The sequence below is a fragment of the Bidens hawaiensis genome, unplaced genomic scaffold (genome assembly GCF_021521415.1).
Source record: "Bidens hawaiensis isolate Kalapana, Puna unplaced genomic scaffold, B.hawaiensis_p1.1 tig00001032_1, whole genome shotgun sequence".
In the NCBI taxonomy this organism is placed as follows: domain Eukaryota; kingdom Viridiplantae; phylum Streptophyta; class Magnoliopsida; order Asterales; family Asteraceae; genus Bidens; species Bidens hawaiensis.
The window spans coordinates 1,720,126-1,744,172 of record NW_027491060.1 but is presented as its reverse complement, the minus strand read 5'-3'; the positions used below and the strand labels follow the sequence as shown (position 1 = coordinate 1,744,172).

Here is a 24,047-nt window from a genome sequence, read left to right as displayed (position 1 = left end):
GGGTTGTTCCCTTGCGGGATTGGAAGGCCGGTGATTGGCGTGAAACTCCTTGGTGGTGCTGTAAGCCGAGATGCGGGGTTTATCAGCAGTTTGGCTATGAAAAGGGCATCTAGCGTTGTGGAACTGATGAGCTGTCTCCCAAGACTTCGGGATCCTCAATGCGAGCTTCTTTTGCTTCGCTCATGTATGGGAGTCGCCAAGCTTTTGTTCGGTTTGAGGACGTGTCAATCTATGTATGTGGGGGAAGCTGTTTCTATATTTGACAATGGTCTTCGAATGGCGATTGAGGACATCGTGGTTTGTGGAGGTCCGTTCTTTGGGGATCTCCAATGGATGTTGGCATCACTTCCGACCCGTTATGGGGGTTTGGGTCTCTGTTCGGCCGAGGATGTATCTACATATGCTTTTGTGGCTTCGAGAGCACAGTCGTGGTGTTTGCAAGACCATATTCTTCGGGGTTGTGATATTTATGGGTTGAACTCTGATTATGGGTGTGCGATGGATCGTTTACGTACTTCACTTCCAGATTTTGATCTTAGCGGGGTTCTCTAATAAGGACACCGCCCCCCTAAAGCCCAACATGTTGTGGCGAGTGCCTTATTTAGTGGAATCGTCAAGAGTTTAGAAGTGAAGTTTGATCTATCCCCTCGCCAAAAGGCGTTGTTTGAATGCCTTCGAGCTCCTCGGGCTCAGGAATTTCTAACGGCCATCCCCATTGAAGGCTTAGGCCAACGTATGTCGGGTTTGGAGTATCGGGCTATCCTTAAGTATCGGTTAATGATCCTTATGTTCCCGACTGATGAACCTTGCCCAATTTGTCGCAAGGTCTGTTTGGATTCTTTTGTTGACCATGCGGTGCATTGCAAAGAATTGCCTGGATTTAAATACATACATTGATTTGGTTAGGGATGTTCTGTGTGATGTTCTTAAACCAGCTGATATTCACGGATCCTCTTGAAGGGAGGTCCATGTGCTAAAAAGGAGGCCCCTATTAACTTTCTCACGGATCCTCTTGAAGGGAGGTCCACTTTACAACCAGCTGATATTCTTGTGTTCGGGTGGACAGGGGGAAACACCCCTGTGTGGATCTTACAGGAGTGTCTCCTCTTGTTGGGCTTAGGGACCGTGGGTTTGTTGTGGTCAGGCTGCGTTGAAGGCTGAATCGGGCAAAGTTGTTAAACACGAGAAAGCTTGTTTGGATAATCAACATGTCTTTCTACCATTTGCCTTTGATACATTTGGTTTCCTGGCCCCAGAGGCTGTGAAATTTTTGAGTAGGGTTCAACGCGTCGTACACGGAACCTCTTCAGCTTCTAGGTCCCAGAACTTCGTTTTTAGCAGGATTAGCTTTGCTATTCAAAACGGCGGTGCAGCGCAGCTTGTTGCCCGTTTGCCTGCCACTCTATTGTAATCGTTTTATAGTAAATTATAATTTCTTTAAAAAAAATTAATAATAGTAGTGCGGGATTTTGATTTCTTAGTGCGGCCATTAATTTAATACTCCCTCCGTCCCATTTTAGGTGTCTTAATTTGAATTTTCAAGTATTTCTTGTTTAACTTTGACCGACAATATTTTTGTTTGTGTTATATAATACTTGATGAAAATTATATCAATGTAAAATACATTTAAAACTCAATCCATTCATATATTTTACATCAAGTATTATATAACACAAACAAAAATATTATCGGTCAAAGTTAAACAAAAAAGACTTGAAAATTCAAATTATGATACTTAAAATGGGACAGAGGGAGTAATTGTTTGACTAATATGTTTTATTAATTTGTTGTCCGTGAATCCGGGATTTTGATTTGTTAGTGCGGCCATTAAATAAGTTCTCTTATGATTAATTCATGTGATGCTTAATTTAATAATAGAGTATTTTATTTTTGTTTTGTAATAGAATCTTCATAGAGTTGTTTTATATTCATCATAGCAAGTGCAAGTCGCTTTTCAAATATTAGGTAACTTTTAAATTTTACCCATTTTAAGAGACCTTGAAAACTTATTTTTTAACTCCCACAAATACAAAGCAGTAGAGTTTTGGAAAAGGCTTTATTTTGGACTTTCAAACCGGTTGTGTTGGCCCTGGTTTATGGAGCCAGATGACACACCCATGATATAGGTATAGTTGTATGGGTAAGTAGGATGGAAAAACAATCTGAACCCAAGCAAATCCAAAATTGAAATATTCGGGTATAGAAGCGGAATATGAGATTAGCTTAAAAAGTTTTCAAATGTATTAAAATCAGTATGGTATTAGATAATTAGGTGAGACCCGGTGTGATATCCAAAACACACATTCCTATTTACCCAAACTATATTCGTATACATAAATCTCAATATTTTTAGTATTTTTTGTATTTGAGACTTTGAGTAATAAAATAATCTACTAATTTACAAACTTTTAGATTTTATAATTTTAATTTTCTTAGATGATAAATAAAAAGTTTATTGCATTTTAATAATCCCAAGTTCCCAACTAAAAGGTTATTGACCGCTAATAATGCCAATTGATTTATCCTAGTGTAATCAAATTTTTTAAAAAAAATTGGCATGGTGTTAATTTTTTTCATATTTTTAAATTGATTGTTTTGGGCTTTTGATTAAAAGAACATACGAGTCGATTGATGTAAAAGTTAGCTCAAAACAATGATCCAAATGACTTGATCAGTGCTTTCAAATCGGTTAAAAATTAAGCCGTTTGTAGCATTGTTTTGAGCTAAGTGTTACATCCGTTGACTCGTATCATCCTTCTGATAAAAAACCCTAAAAAATCAGTTTGAAATTCGAAAAAAAGTTTACGACGTTAAGTGTTTTTTTTCACTAGGGACAACTAAGGGACAATTTTTAAAATTTAGAACCAACAATGACGATAAACTCAGTAAGAATTAACATCATATCGGCAATAGCCTTTAGTTGGAATTGTTAAAAGGTAAAATCCAATAAGCGTAAATAAAATTATATAAAAATTAAAATAGTTGGAAATGCTTTTAAAATATCTAAAGAAAACCTTTAACGAAACAACGAATACTCATTTTCTTTTTTTTTTTTTTTAATTTTTCTATTGCTATCCCGAGTAATGTATTGTCATTAATTATTAGGTAGCTCCTGCTAGACGTCAAAATATATTGTATCATTAATATTGTTCATTTAGTGAAAACAACTCAAAATACTATATTTAACTAGAAAGTTTAAAACTTCGATAATGTGTTTTCATTAATTATGTTATTTGGACGGAAGATTCCCTCGTCTAAGACTAAGGGGTGTGGGGGCTTTAGTGGGGCTCCAACCAATAATATTATGACGTGTGGCAGAGAGAGAAACTGGATAAGGGGGGTGTTGGAGCCCCCGTTGGAGCCATGGCCCCTGGTGTGGAGGGGCTCCAGCAGGGGCTCCAGCAAAATTTTTTTTTTATTTTTTTATAAATATATTCAAACGTATTATTAAAAAAACCCATAAATTATTAAAAAAACACATTAATATCTAAAAATAAAATAAAAATTAAAGTACTAAAAAGAAACATTCTTTTTATTCTTCGGCTTGGTCTTCTTCGATCAACCTCTTTCGGATACGTTTCTTTTGCTTTTCCATTAGCATTTGATCGACCGGATTTAGGTTACTGAAGTCTCTAGTAAGAAACTCAAAATCTCTCATTCGACTTTTTTCATTTTTGTCATAAGAGACCACCTCCATGGTTTTGTTGAAATTATTGAGGGTTTCAACAAGATTGGTGATGTTTACGGCTTCCCCCTCAGCCGGTTTTTTCCCCTTGGCGTCCCTTCCCAATGGCCGCCTCCTCGGTGGTGAAGACGTTTACTCCTCCGCAATGTTTAGGTCGAATCTAACGCGGCAATCCGACCCGGTTGAAGTGCTATACGCTCCAGACGAACTAGTTTTAGTCCGTTTCGGCCCTACTTCCACATCAAAGTCCGGCGCCACCAGCTCAACCCACTTGGAACACCTTTTCAACCTGTCCCACAACTTTAAATCGTCTCACGTCTTCACCATCCCATACCTCCGCAAACACTCCTGCTTCCATTCTTCGACCGTGAAATTGTAAACCGCCAAATCATCACTGCCACTTGGTCTCATACGACCGCTGTTCCTGTTGAAAAGATTAGTAAACAAGCCGACAAATTTTCTGATTTCGGACCACCGACCCGAAATCATATCGGGGTTCCGCTCTGTACTCCCAACGAGCATGTAAAACGTCTCCCTAACCTTTGTCCAAAAAATCTTTCTCTGTTGGTAGTCGGCTGCAAAATGAATAAATAAATTAGATTTCCATTTAACTTTTTTATTTAACTTTTTTATTAAAAATCTTTTTTAAAAACGTTAAAACAATTACCGCAACGCCGATCATCAGAAATGACTATCCAAGCCCGACACAAGGCTTCCTTCTCATCCGATGACCACGGAGTGGCTTTCGTTTCGTCCTCGGAGTCGAAGCCGGTCCCGACCCGTCCGTTGCAACTGGTTTTTTCCGGTGGACGCGTCTTTTTGGTCCCGTAGCTTCACCGTGTGATTCTTGTGTCTCCCGAACAACAAAGTTAGGAGACGGTTGTGTGTTGGATGGTTGAAAGCCGGATGATTCTTGCGGCTCCGAATAAAACATCGGTTGGTGCGGTGACGACCATAAATCGTCGTCAAGATAATCTGAATCAAGGTTTGGGAACCAATTGCAGCCATTTTTTAAAAAAAAAAAGTTGAGAAGATGAATTGATTTTGGGTGAATGTTTGAAGTTTTGGTATAAAAATGGGTGAAATGAGGTATAATTATATAGGAAAAATATTTTTTTTTTTTTTGTTCGGCTCCCAACGGTCAAAAATCATCAAAAGTTGTGCAGCTCTCTCTCTTCTCCCGCTAACCGGCTCACGCCTGCCTTGTTTTTCGCGTTAGCGCCTGGGGGCGTGAGCGGAGGGGCTCTAGCGCCCCCGTTGAAGCCCCACACCCCCTCAGTCTAATGGGATGATTTGCTAAACGTCAATGCCACGCTGATCTCTGGGATTTATCGTTTTGAGTTTCCAAGATTTTCAAAATTTAATATTTTTGACACAAATGAAATAACATCAGACCAAAGAAAATTATTTATCACCCATTTCCATATCACATATAACTTCAAATCTAATGCACATAGAAGTGGAATGACATGTGTACCGTGACTCGGTGATTTGGATGGCCTCCGAACCGTTGTTGGTTTTCTCGACGGTTCGTCAAGGATGATCGAATTATGTAAAAATTAGCATGCATCAACTGCTCATTTATGCCATCCCATCCTCACAACATACATAGATTCCTGAGCCAAGATCTGACATTCCAAAGTTGCCGATTGATTCTCAAGCCTGTTTGGAAAACTGATGATCCGATCAAAAATCATTAGTCGAATTTTTGAAGTTCTAGCCTATGCAGAAGTTCTAACTGACCGATTACCCGTTACCCTAAGCCATTAATGTATTAGTTATGCTTTAATTGAGTTCAAGCTAGTTGAACCCCTGGGTATATTCAAACCGAAATATTTATTATTAGTTTGAAACTATAAGAGGGGAAGGGACACTAGTGTGGGTAAGGTTTATGGGTTGTTTACCACATGGCAAACTCACCCCTAACCATGTGGGTACTTTGCCAAATTACAATTTGTGGCAAAGGTTTACCACATGGCAAACTCATTGGAGGTTTTTGAAAAATTAAACACCCATTAATATTTCAATGAAAAATTAATTTTAATTACATTGAACTGCTTTTTTATTTTTAAATTTAGGGGGTGTTTGGGATTCCTTATTTTACCAACTTATACCTTATTTAAGGCATAAGGTATAAGTTACAATGTTGTAACTTATACCTTACTAGTTTGAGGCCCGTGTACTACACGGGTAGTTTTTAAAAATATAAACTAAATAATTAGTATACAATAAACAATAAACTAAACACTGTTAATACGTTCGTTGTACAACAGTCTTGCATACAATTTTAAAGTAAAAGATAATTATAAATATAAAATGTTTAAAAAAATAGGAAGTAAATATTAAATTAACAAATTTTGAAGCATAAATTGTAAGAATGATAACTATTATTTTACTATTATAAATTTATTAAAAAAAGTGAGGTTTAATGTATGAATGACAAGTGACAAAACTTGTAGTCTTTTATTAGAGAGTATAGATACACTCACAAAACCCAACTTTCCCAAACATCTTATAACTTATAAACCATTAGTTATAATATAAGGAGCAAAAATAAGAAATCCCAAACAGCCCCTTAAACAAAAAAAGTTTTAATGTAGTTATGGGTATGTGTTTCCAGTTATTTTCTGGTTTATATGTACTTAAGGGTATAAATGAAATAACTGTGTATGATTGGTCGATGCATGAATACTACCCATGAGTGCCCCTCTAATACAAGTGAATATTTTTGAAACTATAAAACCAGATCTATCAAAGTTTGCAGCTAAATCACTAGCATGTCTAGTTATTGTGTAAACCTATTGTTGTAGTTTAAACATCTTATACAAAAGTTCATTATACTAACTCACCAACATATCAGAATAACGAAAACGTCAAACCATTTAACTTTATGTTAAACCGATTTACTTTTATAAGATAGACAGGTTGTTTATAGTGTCGGAACACAATGGTCGGTTTCCAAAATCCGAGCATGAGGGCCGGTTTTCAACATCCAAGCACGATGGTCGGTTTGAAACAAGATGAAGAAGAGACGGTGCCAGAGACACAACCCAATCCGAAGACTCGTGTCGGGTCGAGCCAACGTCCAGAAGGCGTTGAGAGAAAACACACAAAGAAACCCCCCCGGCGAAGCTCGAGCCATAAGGAAACAATAGCATGGACAACAAACGAGTGTAAATACCTTGCACGGTCGTGGGTAGTGATATCGGAAGATCCCAAATGTTGTAAGTGTTTAATATTATTCTTATTGTTTTATTTTATTATTGTTTGTTGAGAAATAATATTAAGTTTGTAGTAATATTTATTTAACTATCTTTTGTAGCCACCTATTAAGCCTCTAGCGTTTTTTGGAAAAAAAATTTGGAGATCTTCAAAGAAATTGAAGGAGACAAGCATCGGAAAAAAGATTCACTAATGTCAATATGGACCGACATAAACTCGAGATGTCAACTTTTTCATACGGTTTACAATTGAAATAAAGATACGTGGGGTAGTGGTGTCGGTGATGCGGAGAAGCAAGAGAAATGGGTCGGGTCATCGTCGGCGAGTGTTGGTGCCTATATGACAGGACAGTTCGAAGAAATGAGCCGTCGACTTCAAGATATACGCGACCTTGGTTATGAGCGTCTTCAAGTCAATAAAAAGGTTGCCGATGTTATTTTAGGGAGGCGGATTGATGCTCACCTCGAGTTTTAAGGATAGACCTCTCCGAATCTGACCCGAGAATCCAACGCCTAGTCGAAACGAGAAGAAATGTAATTTTATGTTTTTTTTGTTTTATTTTGTAGTTTCTATTTTTAATTTTAATGTGATTTTTTTATTTATTTAGTTTATTTAATTAAATTATAATTATTAAAAAAATAAAAAAAAACAAAAATTGAAAAAACTGAATGGGCGTCGCAAAATGCCTTGAGGATAGGCATGACTATACCCTATTTTTACAAAAACTAGAAAGTTAACTGGACACCACGTTGTGTAAAATTTTGAATGTGTCTATGGTCTAAGAGAACGTCTAAAAGAGAGATGAACTGGCCTAATTAATTATTCGATTCTTCTAAAATATAAATATGCTCAAATATTTCCAAAACTTAGAAATAACGATCGATCATCTTTTATTCCATTATTATTATACTAGACATGCATTATTACAACATCCTGCATACGTTAAAACACTACCACAAAAGAAAGCAAATGACTTTTAACTAGTAAACAACTTCAACAGGCACAAAACCATTGTTAATCGAAGCCATTACTGCATCAATAACCAATAGAGTCTTTCTACTAATGACCGCCCACTTTGTCTCCGGTTTAGCCTCACCACTGCGAATTCCCGCAACCAATCGACCAAATTCACGCAACATCAACGCTTCTTTGGGCACATCGGTTGCTACCTTCACCTCACTCGGTTCAGGATCACACCTGAGTGACCGTTCTGTTCATTTTGAATCAGTCACAGTATAAAACGATCCCAACTTTTCATTAAACGGTATCACAAAATCATGTACACGCAAGTTCCCTTTAGTTCCGTGTACCATTATGTCCATGCATATGTTTGACAGGAACGAACAACAAAAGGTTGCAACTTTACCATTTTTGTACCAGTTTAAAGAACCACCACATTTCAACAAGACTCATGCCTCGTTGTACACAGGGTCACGAAACGCGGTAACTGTGTTTGGAAGCTCGTAATCATTAGCCCATAGAATGGCACGTATAGCGTACCATCCATTGTCTCCAAGAGCTCCAAGGGCATCGAGATCAGGCTTTACACGAACGTCATTCTTTAGAAAATATTCGTCCGACATGTGTGTAAACACGCTATGGACCTGCCAAAATCAATGTTTTTACATCGAGATCAAGCTTTACACGAAAGACCCTTTTATGTTACAATTTATTTTAAACTGAAAAGTAGTGATTACATCAAAACAAAAGGCAAGCGAGCAACAAGTTGCGCCGCTACCACATTTTAATTTGCAAAACTCAATCTTTTAGAAACTACATTGACTGATTTTGAAGTCATAATATTACTATGCATGACCCGTTGATCTTGGAATCAATGTTAGTTAACCACCGGAGGAATAATTGTTCAATGTTTAACTATTTTCATCAAATGCTTTTCTTGTGCTTAAAGTTTTGGAGTTAGTTAGTCTAGTCTAACAGGTGATGTTCATATATACTAATGTGATGTTATCATTCATTGTTAATTGTAATTTTATAACCACAAGATCTAAATCTAGTTTTTACAAGATTTAGTTTTCATTTTTAAAAACGGCCATTGACGTGGCTTTTAGCTCGTTCGCCTTCTATTCGATGTAAAATACATAATTCATTGAGTTATTCGGTTAGTTGTCAAAATAATAATAATAATAATAATAATAATAATAATAAGTAACGTATTTTCTTTTCCAAATTAGTGTGCAATCTAGCCGAGTTTCTCACGAGATATTTAAGATCAAATTAATAACAAGTTCGAAACGAACCGACCTTAACAAGCCTGGCCCCAAATAAAACTCGTTTAGGCTCGTTGAACATTAACGAGACTCGTGCATTTAGTTTAATTTAACTCCTCGGGACTTGTATGTACTAAATTCAAATTGATTCACAATACACGGTTAAGCTTGAACCGAGCTTTGGCTCATTTATACCCCTACTTCTCATCCTCGCAAAACCCTATATTTATAGATAGATAAGAGGAGACGATACCATTGTGAGCTGACCAAATCTTTGTTCATCAGAAAGAACCTGCTTCATCTGTTCCGTCCGAGGATGATGCATCCACATGGTTGCATCCATGAACTGAACCCCACTAGCTTCACAAGCCTCCAGTATAACATCCAATTCACCCACGTTTAACGCCACGGGTTTGTCCAACAAAACATGCTTCTTCTTCTGGGCAGCCAGAACTGCCCAGTGTAGATGGAGGCTTGATGGTAACGGAATATAAACGGCGTCAACATCCGGGTCGTCCAACATGGCCCCGTAGCTTCCGTAAAGGTTAGTGGATTCCGGGAAGTGGCATTCAGAAGCAAAAGCAATTGCCTTGTCAAGAGAGCGGCTGCCAATGGCGGAAATGGTGATGTTAGGGGAGCTGAGCATAGACCTTGATACCTTGCGGACTATGTTCGCGCAGCCCAGGATCCCAAACCGGAGTTGTGTTTGTGTCATTGTTGGCCGGAGGACTTTGAAGTGGATATGGAGCAGGTGAAATTGCCATGGGTTCATATAGATATTGACGTATGGTATTGGTGTAGTGGGGTAGAATTTTTTTTTTATTTATTTATTTACTTTTAATGAATGATGGTGAATTAGTTTTAAATTAGTTAACGGGTCAAAGAAAGATGACTGCCATAAAACTTGTTCTTCTCAAAGTATTCAATTGGGTTAGCACCGTAGCACGCCTATTACCGTTGTTTGTCTTCCCTGCATGCTTGTTGTTGCCGACACTATCACCATCATCGAAATTGGCACTGTTGTTGCCTCGGTCTCAGCCGCCTCCTCCGCTTCTAACACTACCTTGTAGTCGTCCCACCACCACCGTTATTTGCCATATTAAGAAAATATAGCGGGTAAACCTTTTTTGATATTTCTTTTCAACCCGACTTTGTTTTGCCAAAACTCGTATTGACCTGAAGAGATTGATGTACTTTTTTTAAAACAACAGGAACTGATATGAACCCGTTATGATTTGAAACATCTTTGATCTGTGATCTAAACCCACAGTAACCGCCCAGTTTCTCATGGCTAAGTATTACATATAACTTAACTTATTATTTTAAAATACATACCCGTTTACCAAAACCATACTACCAAACATTTTTTTAAATATCTTATTTAAATTATAAAATAATTTACTAACTTACTTGGTTTTAGTCAGTAGATTATTTAAATAATAAAATAGAGATGGTAAGAAACATAATTTCATTACTCATGGTCTAGTGGTAGAAAGACTTGGGATCTCTAGTAGAGACCCAAGTTGATCCTCATTGGTGTCACTTTTAGTGAATTACGGCAATAAGTGATTTTAGCTGGGTCTTGTGAGGTAACCGGTTTGAATCTCAGGCTCACCCGGGTTTTCGTCCCATCGTGTGTTACGTCGGAGAGTCTTACTCTTGTAGCGGCACACGACTGTTAAGTGGCAGTCGCTCGTATGGTTTTTCGAGGAAAACTCAAGCCAAACTTAGAAGCCAATTTGGGCCTGGTCAAGATAATATAACCTTGTTAGAGTTTAACAACATGGCTTTTAAATTTAAAAAGTGTGATAGTCTAAAACTGCAACAAAGTCGTCGTTTTAAAAAACAAAATTGGTAAGAAACATATTTGGAAATCAAAGGTGACTTTAACAAAGAGACTGTCCAGGGGTACTCATGGGTAGTATTGGGTACACATGAATAGTTGTCCGCCTTTTCTTTTAATTATTTTAGTTAATATGTTAACAACTGTTCCCTTGGCCACTTATATTTGACATATTTTGTATCCAACATTATTGAGCTACTTATATCTGACACGTATGCTTGTATCTAAGATTATTGGGCAGCTTATATTTGACATGTGCTTGATCCAAACATTATTCGGCCGCTTATATTTGACATATCCATGCATCCAATAGGAAAAAACTAAAATATAAAAAAAATAAAAATAAGAAGTGTAAAAATGATTTGTGATATAAAAAGAAGAAAAATAAACCCTAAAAGAATTCATAAAAAGTAATTAAAAAACCATAACTCAAAATATAAATAAAAACAAAAAATGTTTCCTCCGTCATTCACGTTAAAAAAACGACAAAAAACACAATGACAAGAAAGTGGACACAATGACGAAAATAAACAAAACACACAATAATAAATAAAAAATGACACAATAAACAAATAAAAAATATACAATCAATGACGAAAATAATCACAAAACACAATGATAAATAAAACGATACATTGATCTATTTCTTCAACATTGTGTTGTTTTAGAACGAGGAAGACAGTGAAAACATTTTTGTTTTTTTATTTTACGTTTTTTGTTTTTTTATTAAATTTTGAGTTACGTTTTTTTTTTCTTGTAAGGGGTTTCTTTGTGGTTAAAATAATTTTCATTTTTATCCCCTTTTGTATAATAACCCGACCCTCCAATATTATTATTGGGCATGTACGGGACCAAATATAATGATAAGAATTAGTGTTAACTTGATTTATTGATATTGATACAGCTAGAAGTAGTCTATGAGTCAATGAAACACAAATCTAGTAGGAATACCTAAAACGTAGAAATACCTGAGATATTTGAAAATGAAAATGATATAGGTTGGATAATTAGAATAAATTAGGCATGGGTCGGCACATGTGATTTTATTTTATAATTTTTGTTTTGTTGAAATTCTTTACAGGTATAGGATTAGGTGATATACCCGTTTACCCAACTAGATTACCCAGTAACATATACATGTTTACCCGACATTATTTTTTTTCCTATTTTGTATACTTTTAACTATATGCATGTATAATATACCTGATTGTAATCCTAGTTCCTACCAACCAGATTTATCAAGTAAATACAATATCTGATAAACCTGATTTATTGTAAGTATATATGATGCATGATATACCCCAAATCCTCAGCGCATGCATACCTGATACCCAACTGGTAATCAGGTGTGTGATAGGCGCTTATAATTTGGTATAGGGATGGGAATGCCTAATTCGCCTAAAACCTAACTCATTATCATCCCAACTCGTGATAGATATATAACTAGACATTAACATATATAATTATATCATTAGTATTTTTTATTTAAAGGAAACTCCTCAAAATGTATTTTAATAAAGTTTAAGAACAAATCAAAAAAAGTTAAATAACATGTGTTTCATTGAGAGCACTCCATTCCATTTAGTGTAATTCTCTTATCTTTATAGAGTAAAGTTAAAATAAAAAGGACAACAAAAAGTGAGTAGCGTGAAAAGGAATCCAGTTCATAGATCTTATATTTGAATGACTGAGATTAATTTAATAAATAAAAATTGATGGAAAGGACATGAATGTAATAACCCACCTTTGTAGACTTTCTCTCTCCACATGCACGTCACATGTCAATTCCCCCATCATTTTTAAATGTTCATAACTTTTTCATACAACATTATTTTTTAAAAAAAATCATCATAATAATAAGCATTTTTTTATCTTTAATATGAGTATCATATTGTTATAAAAAATTAAAAAAAAATTAATGGATTTTTTAAATGTGGTTTTTTGTTGTTTATTGTGTCTTTTAGTTGAGTTTTCATATGAATTGTATTATAGATTTTGATCATTATATTTCAACTAGCACTCATATTAAAGACAAAAATTAAAACAAAGATTACGTCATTTTGTCGTTTTGTTCGTTATTAACTTTTAGTCATTGTATAATTCGTTCATTGTCTTTTATTCGGATTGACATATAACAAATTCATTAATTTGAGAAAAATAGTATTGCGTTCATTGTATATTACGTTCAAGTCATTGTGTAATATGTTTTTTCCATTGTGTTTTACGTTTCAAGTCATTATGTTATATATATTCACCAATGTGTCTTATGTTTTAGGTCATTGTGTTATACATATTCACCATTGTGTCTTACGTTTTAGGTCATTATATACGTATTCACCATTGTGTTTTACGTTTCAAGTTATCGTGTAAGATGTATTAATCATTGTGTTTTATGTATTAGATATTTTGTTGTTATTTTATCATTATTTTTACATATTATTATTCCACAATGGTGTTACTAGTATATAAAAAAACATAATGATGAGTTGAAAGACACAATGACGAAAAAACACAATGACGAAAAAAGACACAATGATAAGCGAGAAGACACAATGGTGTGCGAAAAGACATAATGACGAAAAAAGACACAATGATAAGCGAAAAGACACAATGGTGTGCGAAAAGACACAATGACGAAAAAAGACACAATGGTGTGCGAAAAGACAAAATGACTTGATTTTTGTTTTAAATTTTATATAACAAAAATCATACTCATATTAAAGATAAAAAACGCTTGTTATTATAATGAATTTTGTTTTTTTTAAATATCATACGAAAAAGTTATAAACGTTCTAAAATGATGGGGGTATTAAAATGTGTCTTGCATGTGGAGAGAAAAAATGTGTACAATTACCTCTATACCATTTTTCTTTTGGTCCCCACTTAACAAATGTCAATTATTTATGGTTTCTCACACTACTTATTTTTGTTACCCTTTGTAGAATAACTTGACCCTATCTTTATATTCTAAGAGAAATTAAGAAAACAAAAAAGAAATCCAAATCACTCAACCATCTCATTCTTAAAAGCGATCTTCGTTTTTATATGTTTTATAAGTTAAATTTATGGTACGTATAGTAATTATATTATAATTCAAAGAAATTGCTTTGGTGAGAGAGATTAACTATAGTAGTCCATTACGCATCGTAGTTTTAATTATACGTATACATTATGGATGTTCAAAAATTCTGCAACTCGTAACTCGCTCGAAGCTTGATTAAAAATAACTTGAAAAAACCTAAGCCGACGGTTATACCAACAATATTCATGTATAATCGCTCGAAAATAATTGATGACCGAACATAGATCTATGCCACCCCCAAGTCAAGCAAACAACATAAGCAAATTATTATTAGAAACTAAATGAAATATACTACCAACAATATCCACGTATATAAATTATTTATATATAACAATTTGAAACTTTGGTGTCATAAAGATCTGATTGTGCCACTTTGTAGCACCTTATTGGTGGTATTTTGTGTGTTTTTTAATTTGTTTTGATGTGGTTTCGGTTTGAAACGAACGTAACGAAACCGAGTGAATGCCAATTATTTTTTGTTCTAGTTTCGGTGTCGTAATGATCGTGACAGAAACTAACCGAATTCGTGAAAACTCAACGCGTTTTGTTTTAGTTCCAATTCCGTAACAAATGTAACGTAAACCGACCAAATATTAATTTGGTTTAGTTTCGGTATCGTAACGTACATGACGAAAACCGACCAAATTCGAGTAGACTGACCACCTAAACACCCGGAATCAATAACGGTCGGGTTTTACTAACGATCGAGTTTTACCGACTGACACCACCCCATTGGTCCATTTTTTGTTTTACTTCCTGTACAATAACGCGCGTAACCCGAAACCGACCGTCTCAACACTTGGGACGACAATGCTTGGTTAAGAGTTTTACAAGCAACAAAGCACACGATACAACTTTCAATAGAGACTAATTATTGTAACACTAAAACTCACGTATTATTCAATTTCATTTAAAATAGTTGCAATCTTACCTCCTCAATTGCAATAAACGTTTTGTAATTCTAAAGAATATTTACAATAATGACCTTTAATATTTTTTCAGATATTATTTTTATTTTCATTTTTAACTCAGCTTTCCTTGTGATTTTTAAATGTTAATATATTTTTGAGAAAATTCCAATTTGCCTCCCTGGAAAATAACGTCGCGAGATGGAATAACAACTGAAAAAGAATTTGTGCATAATGGACCACTGGATTTCGCAGGCGGGTTTTTTTGACTCTCACCATCAGTTGACCAAGCGTTGACCTGTTAAAAATGTTGAAATTACGGTTTTACATTTAAGCCTTTAATTCATTTTAAAAATAATCACCTAAAACCATGTAAATGCCAGGATTCAAACCCGAGACCTCCAGTTTAACATCCCACCAAAATTACCAGTTGAACTAAGTTAGTGTTTAGTATAGCTATACAACATAAACTATATATTATCACTTCTGTCACTTCATCTTCCCCAATTATAATTAGGCATCCTAAGTTTTAATTCCAGAAAATTAATCAACACAACTTTTAATTCCACTTGCTCTGTTATAACATCACCAAAAGACACAGACACATACAAGCTGCAAATCTGTTTATATATTCATACAATATATATGCAAATTCTTCAATTTTTCTCCATTGTTTCTTCTAGCCATGTGTACTAAGTTCTAACATACAACCAAGTCCATGGCGGTGGCTGTCGTGGGTGTCGTGGCGGTGGCGTTGAAGAAGATCGATGAAGCCACGAACGTGGGTGTCGTGGCGGTGGCGTTGAAGAAGATCGATGAAGCCACGAACGTGGCTGCCGAGACCGGAAAAACGAGATGACCGGAAAAACGAGATGGCCGAAATCCATGGCGGCGGTGACTGCCATGGCGGTGGCGTGGTGTCGGAGGTTAGGGGTTTTGATCGGAATGATTTATGGGTGCGGTGGTTGAATTATTGAAGAGATTGGTGGTGGGATTTGAGAGATTTGAGGGTTTGAGTGATGAAATCTAGGGTTTGAGGATTTGAGAGATTCGATTAATTGTTATGAAACTGATGATGATGAGATTAAGATGGATTACTTGGTGGTGGGTTTGAGAATTTGAGGTTGATAATAATGAAGATGAGATGATGTTATGAAGATGAGTTCTAATATGCTGATGAAGGCTTTCGCTGTTGTTATATTATCACAAGACACAATGATGATGATTATTATTTAATATGGTTCTACGATTATTATTATTATTATTATTATATTATTATATTTATTATTTATTAGAAGATTACTAAAATACCTTTACCATCCAGCAGTCAACTGACGGTGGAAATCAAAAAAACCCGTCCAAGAAATCCAGTGGTCTATTATGCGCAAATTGTTTTTCAGTGGTTATTCCATCTCACGACATTATTTTCCAGGGAAGCAATTGAAATTTTCTCTATATTTTTATACGTTAATATTTTTTTTAAAAGAATTGCAGCATAAAAACAAACACATTTTTTCTTTAACTTGAGTATAATATTGTTATATCTTTCTCAGTTAAAAAATAACATTTTGCGTATGAGTCTTTACGGTATAGTTTTGATGGTTTTAAATTAAACCGTGTGATCTAAACCGTTAGTAACATTTTTTTTCCGTCGAAAACCGAAACCGATCATTTGAAAATTGAAACCTACCGGCCAAAATCTGCTTTTCACCCGTCTAGTAAAACACAAAACTAAACAAGTTTATGTTCATTTCCGTTAAAAACAAACGAACAAACAGTACGGAACGATGAACGACCAGCAACGATCAATGCTCCTTCAATCTGCTTCTCAATTTCCACCTCCACAAGGTATAATATAATCTTTCCGTCAAACCCATTTCAATTCTTCGTATTCTAAACCCTAAAAACTAAATCTTTTGAAGGTATTAAGTTATCTTACGGCACTGCTGGGTTCAGAGCCGACGCATCGATCCTTCAATCGACGGTGCTCAGAATCGGAATACTGGCCGCATTGAGGTCGTTGAAGACTGATGGAGCTGTGATTGGATTGATGATCACTGCTTCACACAATAAAGTGTCTGATAACGGCGTTAAAATTGCGGATCCTAGTGGTGGAATGCTCACTCAGGACTGGGAGCCGTTTGCTGACTCGATTGTGAATGCTCCGGATCCCGAAAGTCTTCTTCGGGTATGTGTGCGATTTGTGTGAAATTGTCTTATGATTTGGAAATGTTAGTTAGGGAAAATGTGATTAGGTTAGATTTGGGGTTTTTTTGTAGGGTTTTAAGCGGGTCGGGGTTTGGTTTAATAGTGAAGTCGAACAGAAATGAAATCTAACCGAATGGAATTCGGGTAGTCAAAATCGAACGGAAACAAAATTCGATTTTGGTTCTGTTTTCGGTTTATTTGGTTCGGTTTATTCATGAGGTTGAATCGAAAACTGATATCCAATCTAATTGAAATTAGGTGGTCAAAATCGAGCGGAAACAAAAATTCGAATGCAGTCCGGTTTATTCACGAAATCAAACCGAAAACTGAAATTTAAACAAACCGAGTTCAGGTAGTTCCAAATCGAACTGAAAACAGAATTCAAATTCGGTTTGGTTTGGTTTTCAGTTTATTTTGTTCGGTTTAATCATGAAAGACTAAAACTGAAATCTAACCGACCGAATATAGGTAGCTAAAAACCTAATAGAAACCGAATTCGAACTTGGTTACGTTTTTGGTTTAGACCGAATAATATATTTTTTTTATTATTTTTAATATATATTTTTTTTATGATTATTGGATTTGTTTGGGCTAAATAGGATCGTGTTAAATTACAAAACTTAAATAGTCATTATTCGTTATTTGGTTTATTTGCTTTATTCAGTTTGAACCGAGTTCAGATTTTGGAACCGAGAACCAAATATTGAATTTGGTTCGTACCTAAACGGTTTAGATTCGGTTATAAGTTCAAATAATGTTTCCCCTTATTTGGATTGATTGAAGAAGGCTGTATTTAACTGTTTATATGCTTTCTTTTCACCTTTTGACAAGCATGAAAACAAACTATAGTAATTCAATTGATTGTTTATCAAGGAAGAAAACCTTCATTTCAATTTTCTTATACTGATTCAGTTGATAGAGGAATTTGCAAAGAAGGAAAACATACCACTTAACGGATCAAAGGTGGCTTCAGTATTTTTAGGAAGAGACACCAGACCTAGTGGCGAATCTCTAGTTGAAGCTGCAAAACAAGTCAGAATCTTTAAAAGAACGTTTACCGATGATTATCATCACAATTACATTGTGTTATTGGTTTGAGTCTATAAGAATATGACTTTATGCTGTCTTGTATGTTGATTATTGATGCTTAATTGAATAACTTCAGGGAATAGGTTCAGTAATCGGAGCTGTTGCAACTGATTTGGGAATTGTAACAACTCCACAATTGCATTGGATGGTTCGTGCTAGAAACAGGAACATTAAAGCCTCTGAGGTTGACTATTTTGATCAGCTTGCCACCTCATTCAGGTTGGTACTTGAGTCTTTTTTATTTAATTCTAGTTGACCAGACAAACGCTAATTATATTACATTAGATGCTTGATAGATTTGATACCAAAGAAGAGTGGAGAAAATGATCATCCGATTGGGAAGTTGATCGTTGATTGCTCAAATGGAGTCGGTGGTGAAAAACTTCAACTTTTGAAAGAGAAGTTAAACTGGTTGGATTTAGAGATTCGTAATTCGGGTAAAGAAGGTGGTATATTAAATGAAGGAGTCGGTGCTGATTATGTACAAAAAGAGAAGGTTTCTCCTCAAGGGTTTGGTCCATCGGATGTCGGCGTAAGGTGAGCCATATTTTTTTTATAAATAGATAATGTGTTAAATATGGTCCCACTCCCAAAACTAGGTTATTGCAATAATAATCAAGTCTTAGAAGTCAAAAGAGATTCAGGAGGGTGTAAGCGTAATAAATCTTAAAGAGGGTTTTGCAAGGGGTGTAAACTGTAATTGAGCCGAACCTATCCGAGCGCAAGCTTGGCAAGGCTTGTTTCGAGCTCTATTTCTAAAGCGGGCTTGAAATACATTTATAATTATTATATACTTTAATTATAATGTTTGTATATAACATAATATATTATTATTATTATTATTATTTTATCTCAATTTTATATAAAATAATAATAGTTATTATTATATAAATATATCTATTTAATATATTAAATGAAAATTAGTTAAATAATAGGCTCAGGCCTTATTGTATGGGCTCGTTTATTAAAGAAGCTTATTCTTAGGCTCGGGCTCGATTCGGGCTTTTAGAAAGCCAATCTCGAGTAGCTCATGAGCATCCTAGCTCGCTTACATCCCTAGTTTCTGCCTTAGCCCATGAACTCGACCTGGCTGGTCGGATTGGTTAACAGGGTATTGGTGAGGCCCGATAGTTTTATATTCAGAAGCATTTTGGTGGCCATGGTGGGTTCTCACGGTTACTGAAAAACATGAAAAATGATTTAGGGCAAGCGGGAAACTATTGACCATCTGACTTGATTCCCTTTAGGCTATTTTTTCATTATATGACTTGTTAGGGACAAACCATAACCCAAACTAGTGTATCCTAAGTAAATGGATACAATTCCTACCTCTTAATTGAAGTTATTAATGGGTAATAATATATAAGAGTAATAACTTGAATGGTTCTAGTGTTTCAGGTGTGCAAGTCTAGATGGAGACGCGGATCGTATAGTTTACTTTACAATCATACCAAACGGAAACAACAAAATTAACCTAATTGACGGGGACAAGATGTTATCATTGTTTGCTTTATTTATGAAAAAGCAACTAAATATTCTCACAGACAAAAATGAATACCAACCTCGTGTCGGTGTTGTACAAACCGCTTATGCTAACGGTGCATCAACCAAATACCTAACCAAGTTGGGATTACAAGTTATATTCACACCCACAGGGGTAAAATACTTGCACGGGAAAGCAGAAGAGTATGATATCGGTATCTATTTTGAAGCAAACGGACATGGAACTGTATTGTTCTCCGACAAGTTCTTAACTTGGTTAGAGGATATCAAGTCTACTGAAACAAGTAATTCTTTATTTTATGCCCCTTTTTGGCTTGCAACTAATTTATAGAAAATGGGTGATTAATACAATAAAAATTGGTTTTGAAGGTTTGAATAAGATGAATGCTGCTAAGAGGCTATCTGCAGTGAGTAAGGTGGTGAATCAAGCTGTGGGTGATGCCTTGAGTGGGTTGCTTTTGGTTGAAGCCATCTTACAACATATGGGGTGGTCGGTTGATAATTGGAACGAGCTTTATTCTGATCTACCAAGTAGACAACTTAAGGTTAGTATTAATAATTTCTGTCCCGTCATTGACTTTTATTATTATTATTGGATTTGACATTTACTTGTGGATTGGTTGAATCGGGAAAACAAAAGCGTAGATTAGTGTCAAACATGTTGAAATTCACCCAATGTGTGTGTTTAAGGAATGAGTAAACAAACTAACAAACAAATGTACCCAGTAGACAGTCGTATAATTTTTGTTATCATACTAATGAACAAAAGAAGTTACATCTTTAGATAAAAAAGGGTTTTGTTTTAGGGATGTACACGAGCTTGAGCTTGGCTCGGTTATTACTTATTATTAACCTATATACAAATATACATTTTTTATATATTTTCTTTTAAAATTAGCAATTTCATATACAACATAACATATGTTATCTAGTTATGTTTATTATAATTCTATATATAATGGTAATCATTATATAAATATATATTAAAATATTAAAAAAAATTATATATATATCAGGCTCCTTTAAGCTTGAGAGCCAGCCAGCTCGGGCTCGTTTAATAAACAAGCTTATTTTAGGCTTGAGCTTGTTTAAGCTTTTAGCGAGCCAATATCTAACAGCTCACGAGTGGCTTGGCTCATTTACACCAATATGTGTCAAACCTGATCCGGCCCTTTTTGAATTGCATCAAAACATTACTTGTCTTGGCCCATTACCAAACCATCCAATCCTCCATTTTGTCACGAAAGTTGAGCGAAAAAGTTGATAAAAGTCTCTAAATTGAAACATTACATATGTTCTTTTGTTCTTGAAATGTTGATTTAGTTTAGTTATAAATTCCAGGTAAAGGTTGCAGATAGAACTGCTCTTGTCACGACAAATGCAGAAGCTTGTGCCGAGAAGCCACCTGGTATTCAAGATGCCATCAATGCGTTAACCGGTTAGTAGAGTATTGTGTCAAGTTCGACCCTTTTGCTTATGAATGGGTTTAATTTGGGTTACGGGTCAAATAAACAATCATAATTAAAAGGATAACTACTCGCTTTTGCAGCAAAATACAAACAAGGCCGGTGTTTTGTCAGACCATCAGGAACAGAGGATGTGGTGAGGGTTTATGCCGAGGCAGATACACAGGTGGCAGCAGATGAGCTCGCCACTTCCGTAGCAAAAGTCGTGGATCAGTTTCTCGGGTTCCATTAATGAATATGAATCTTGCAGGCCACATATAATGACTTTATTTTGGGTTGGATGTATAATAAAAGTATAACAATGTGAACTACTTACAACACTTTGTTGGGAACTAGATTTAAACTTTAGTTTCAAATTTACATATATAAGAGACCATTGTTGGAAAAAAGGTGAATGGGAATAGTAAATGTGAAAGGGGTTAAAGGTCATTGATTTCAGGACCATCATTGATGTTAACAAGTGCACCATTAACATGGTAAACTTATCAAATTCATGAGCAATATAATAACTATTGTTGCACAAAAGAGAACATACAAATCTCTACTGGGATTCTCAGGCAAGTTGATCATCTCCGACAATACTTTTTTCTGTAGTTGTTACATCTGCGAGCAAATAAACGCAAAATTGTGAATTACGTCAACATGAGTCTAAACTAGTCGTTTTCTTTGTTGTTCGGATTTTGGTGTAGATTATAGTTTGTTTTTCTGATCGTTATCCTTTTTACGTATTACATATATTTTGTAATATGTTTTATGCTCATCTACTGTATATGAAATTATAATGACCGATGTTAAAACACAAATAAAATTATGAGTATCAACTCTCTTGAACCGGAAAGTGGACAACCTGTTGGTGGGGATCAGGAGTGAGGCTTCAGTATGAGTGTGAGTAGATACAGACCCGGAAAGTGGGCACCCTGTTGGTGGTATCGAAGACGGAACTACATGAAGATATAGACTTGGATCCTCCGGTTATAGACAACTATTGATAGATAACGAGACTCATGAGACGATCAAATTGGGTGAACTCATGTCAGACTGGTGGTTCGTGGCGAAGTTGAGAATCTCAACGAGCTGTAATTTCTAAAACCAAACGACAAAATTTTGGGGAATAATGAGTTTTGTTTGGGTAGTCGTTGGTTTCGTTGGTAGTTCGAGAGGGCTCGTCTTGTGCGGGGGTGTTAAGCAAATTTTTTTGGTTAGTGGTCTTGGTGTAGTTTGGTTAGTTTTGGTATTTTTCTTTCGTTGGCGTGTTTATCAGCTTCTTGCTGAGTGTTTTGTATGTTGTTTTTGGTTGAATGAAATGAACAGTTCAAAAAAAAAAACCCCTTGAACCGTTTTTGGATTTGAGCAACGTTAAACTATGGGTCTATACATCCAAAACTATAAGAGAGTAAGAGTTAACTTTGTTATCACACGCTCATCCAACTGTTATGCTTCATCCAACTGTTAAACAAGGGCAAAACAAATTCTGTGACAACGAAGAGTCCAAATATGTCATACTATTTATGCTTCATCCAACTGTTTATTAGCTTCACATAGTACTCGACTCGTTTATTATTTATTAATAATTAATTAATCAACTTACCCTAGTGGTGTGCATAATTCGGGTAGGGTTGGGTCAGTTAAGTTTTGGACTAAAACCAAACCAAAAACCAAAATGCCGAATTTTGTGTTTTTGAAAGGACCGCTTGTTTTTTCTGGTTTTGACAGGGGCGGACATAACTTATGCCGAGCCGTAGCCTCCGCTATGGCTCAAATTTTTACGGGTAGTGTAAAAATTTTTTTTTGTCGATTTTCATGTTACGTTACGGCTGGAAAAAGATAGCGTTCCGGCTAAGATTTTAAGCCCAACTAATATATGTTTTAAGCCCAATCAAAAGATAAAGCCCAAACAAAAACACCCATTAACCCAACCCAACCAACCCATTAACCCACCTTTCACAACAAAAAAAAAATCATACGCAGTCTTCCACCTCACAAATGCTTTATCAAAACATCTTCAAAAAAAGAGTCAAGATTTGTTGGAAGCATCTAAGTTGATAAGCGGGACAAATCGAGCATTGAATAATCTAAGACAAACCGGATTTGACAAGATGCTGGCAAAAGTTACATCTTTTTGTGAAAAAAACAAGATTAAGATGTTAGATATGAAGGAAAGTTATGGTAATCAAAGAAACCAGAAGTATGTCATTACTAATCGGCATCATTTTGAGGTTGAAGTTTTTAATACGGTCTTGGATATGCAAATTCAAGAACTTGGAAATAGATTTAGTGAGGTCTCAAGTACTTTGTTAGGAAATATGTCGGGTTTAAATCCTTGTGATTCGTTTTCCAAGTTTGACATATCTAAGATAGTGGCTTTTTCAGAGATGTATCCGAATGATTTTACTAACGAAGAAAGAGGGTGCATTCCGGGTGATTATACGACCTTTTATTACACTTTAAAGAAGATGATAAATTTGCAAAACTTGGTGGAACGGGTGATCTTGTTCGTGTAATGGTGGAAACCGGAAAACACAACACTTTTCCTTTGGTTTATCGGATATTGAAGCTAGCTTTGGTTTTACCGGTTGCAACTGCAACCATTGAAAGATGTTTCTCTAAAATGAAGCTTATCAAGACGGATTTGCGCAATCGAATGGGTAATGAGTATTTGAACAATGTGTTAGTTTGTGCGGTCAAAAGAGAAACGTTTGATTAAGTAAATGAAGAAGATGTAATGGCTCGGTTTCAAGCTATCAAAAACCGAAGAGGAAATATTTACAGCCCAACCTAGACCCGTCACTGTTGGTTCGTTAACCCGGTTAGTT

At 35.4% G+C, this 24,047-nt stretch overlaps 3 protein-coding genes across 3 annotated transcripts in view; 1 reads left to right on the top strand and 2 right to left on the bottom strand.

The window, feature by feature from the left end:
• The window catches only part of LOC143553188 (uncharacterized), a 233,343-nt gene that overhangs the window by 40,885 nt on the left and 168,411 nt on the right, over positions 1-24,047 (bottom strand). The gene's annotated exons all lie outside the window — the stretch shown is intronic.
• Positions 7,831-9,926, bottom strand: LOC143554812 (putative oxidoreductase At4g09670). The gene is made up of 2 exons (XM_077044491.1): positions 9,389-9,926; positions 7,831-8,511 (listed from the first exon to the last, which is right to left on the bottom strand). Exons 1-2 carry the CDS (start codon positions 9,905-9,907, stop codon positions 8,317-8,319), a joined length of 714 nt encoding a protein of 237 aa, XP_076900606.1. The 5' UTR covers positions 9,908-9,926; the 3' UTR covers positions 7,831-8,316.
• On the top strand, positions 16,704-21,599 carry LOC143554787 (phosphoacetylglucosamine mutase-like). The gene is made up of 9 exons (XM_077044474.1): positions 16,704-16,816; positions 16,891-17,156; positions 18,089-18,208; positions 18,342-18,484; positions 18,551-18,802; positions 19,664-20,052; positions 20,138-20,313; positions 21,110-21,206; positions 21,318-21,599. The coding sequence occupies exons 1-9, from the start codon at positions 16,756-16,758 to the stop codon at positions 21,464-21,466; spliced, it is 1,653 nt and encodes a 550-aa protein (XP_076900589.1). The 5' UTR covers positions 16,704-16,755; the 3' UTR covers positions 21,467-21,599.

Excerpts from the sequence above, each read along its gene's own strand:
- LOC143554812 (XM_077044491.1), bottom strand. The coding sequence starts at position 9,907 with ATGAACCCATGGCAATTTCACCTGCTCCATATCCACTTCAAAGTCCTC. Across the intron at positions 8,512-9,388 it reads GATTTGGTCAGCTCACAATG|GTCCATAGCGTGTTTACACA; the intron begins GTATCGTCTCCT and ends TGATTTTGGCAG.
- LOC143554787 (XM_077044474.1), top strand. The coding sequence starts at position 16,756 with ATGAACGACCAGCAACGATCAATGCTCCTTCAATCTGCTTCTCAATTT. Across the intron at positions 20,053-20,137 it reads TATCAAGTCTACTGAAACAA|GTTTGAATAAGATGAATGCT; the intron begins GTAATTCTTTAT and ends TTGGTTTTGAAG. Across the intron at positions 21,207-21,317 it reads TGCCATCAATGCGTTAACCG|CAAAATACAAACAAGGCCGG; the intron begins GTTAGTAGAGTA and ends TCGCTTTTGCAG.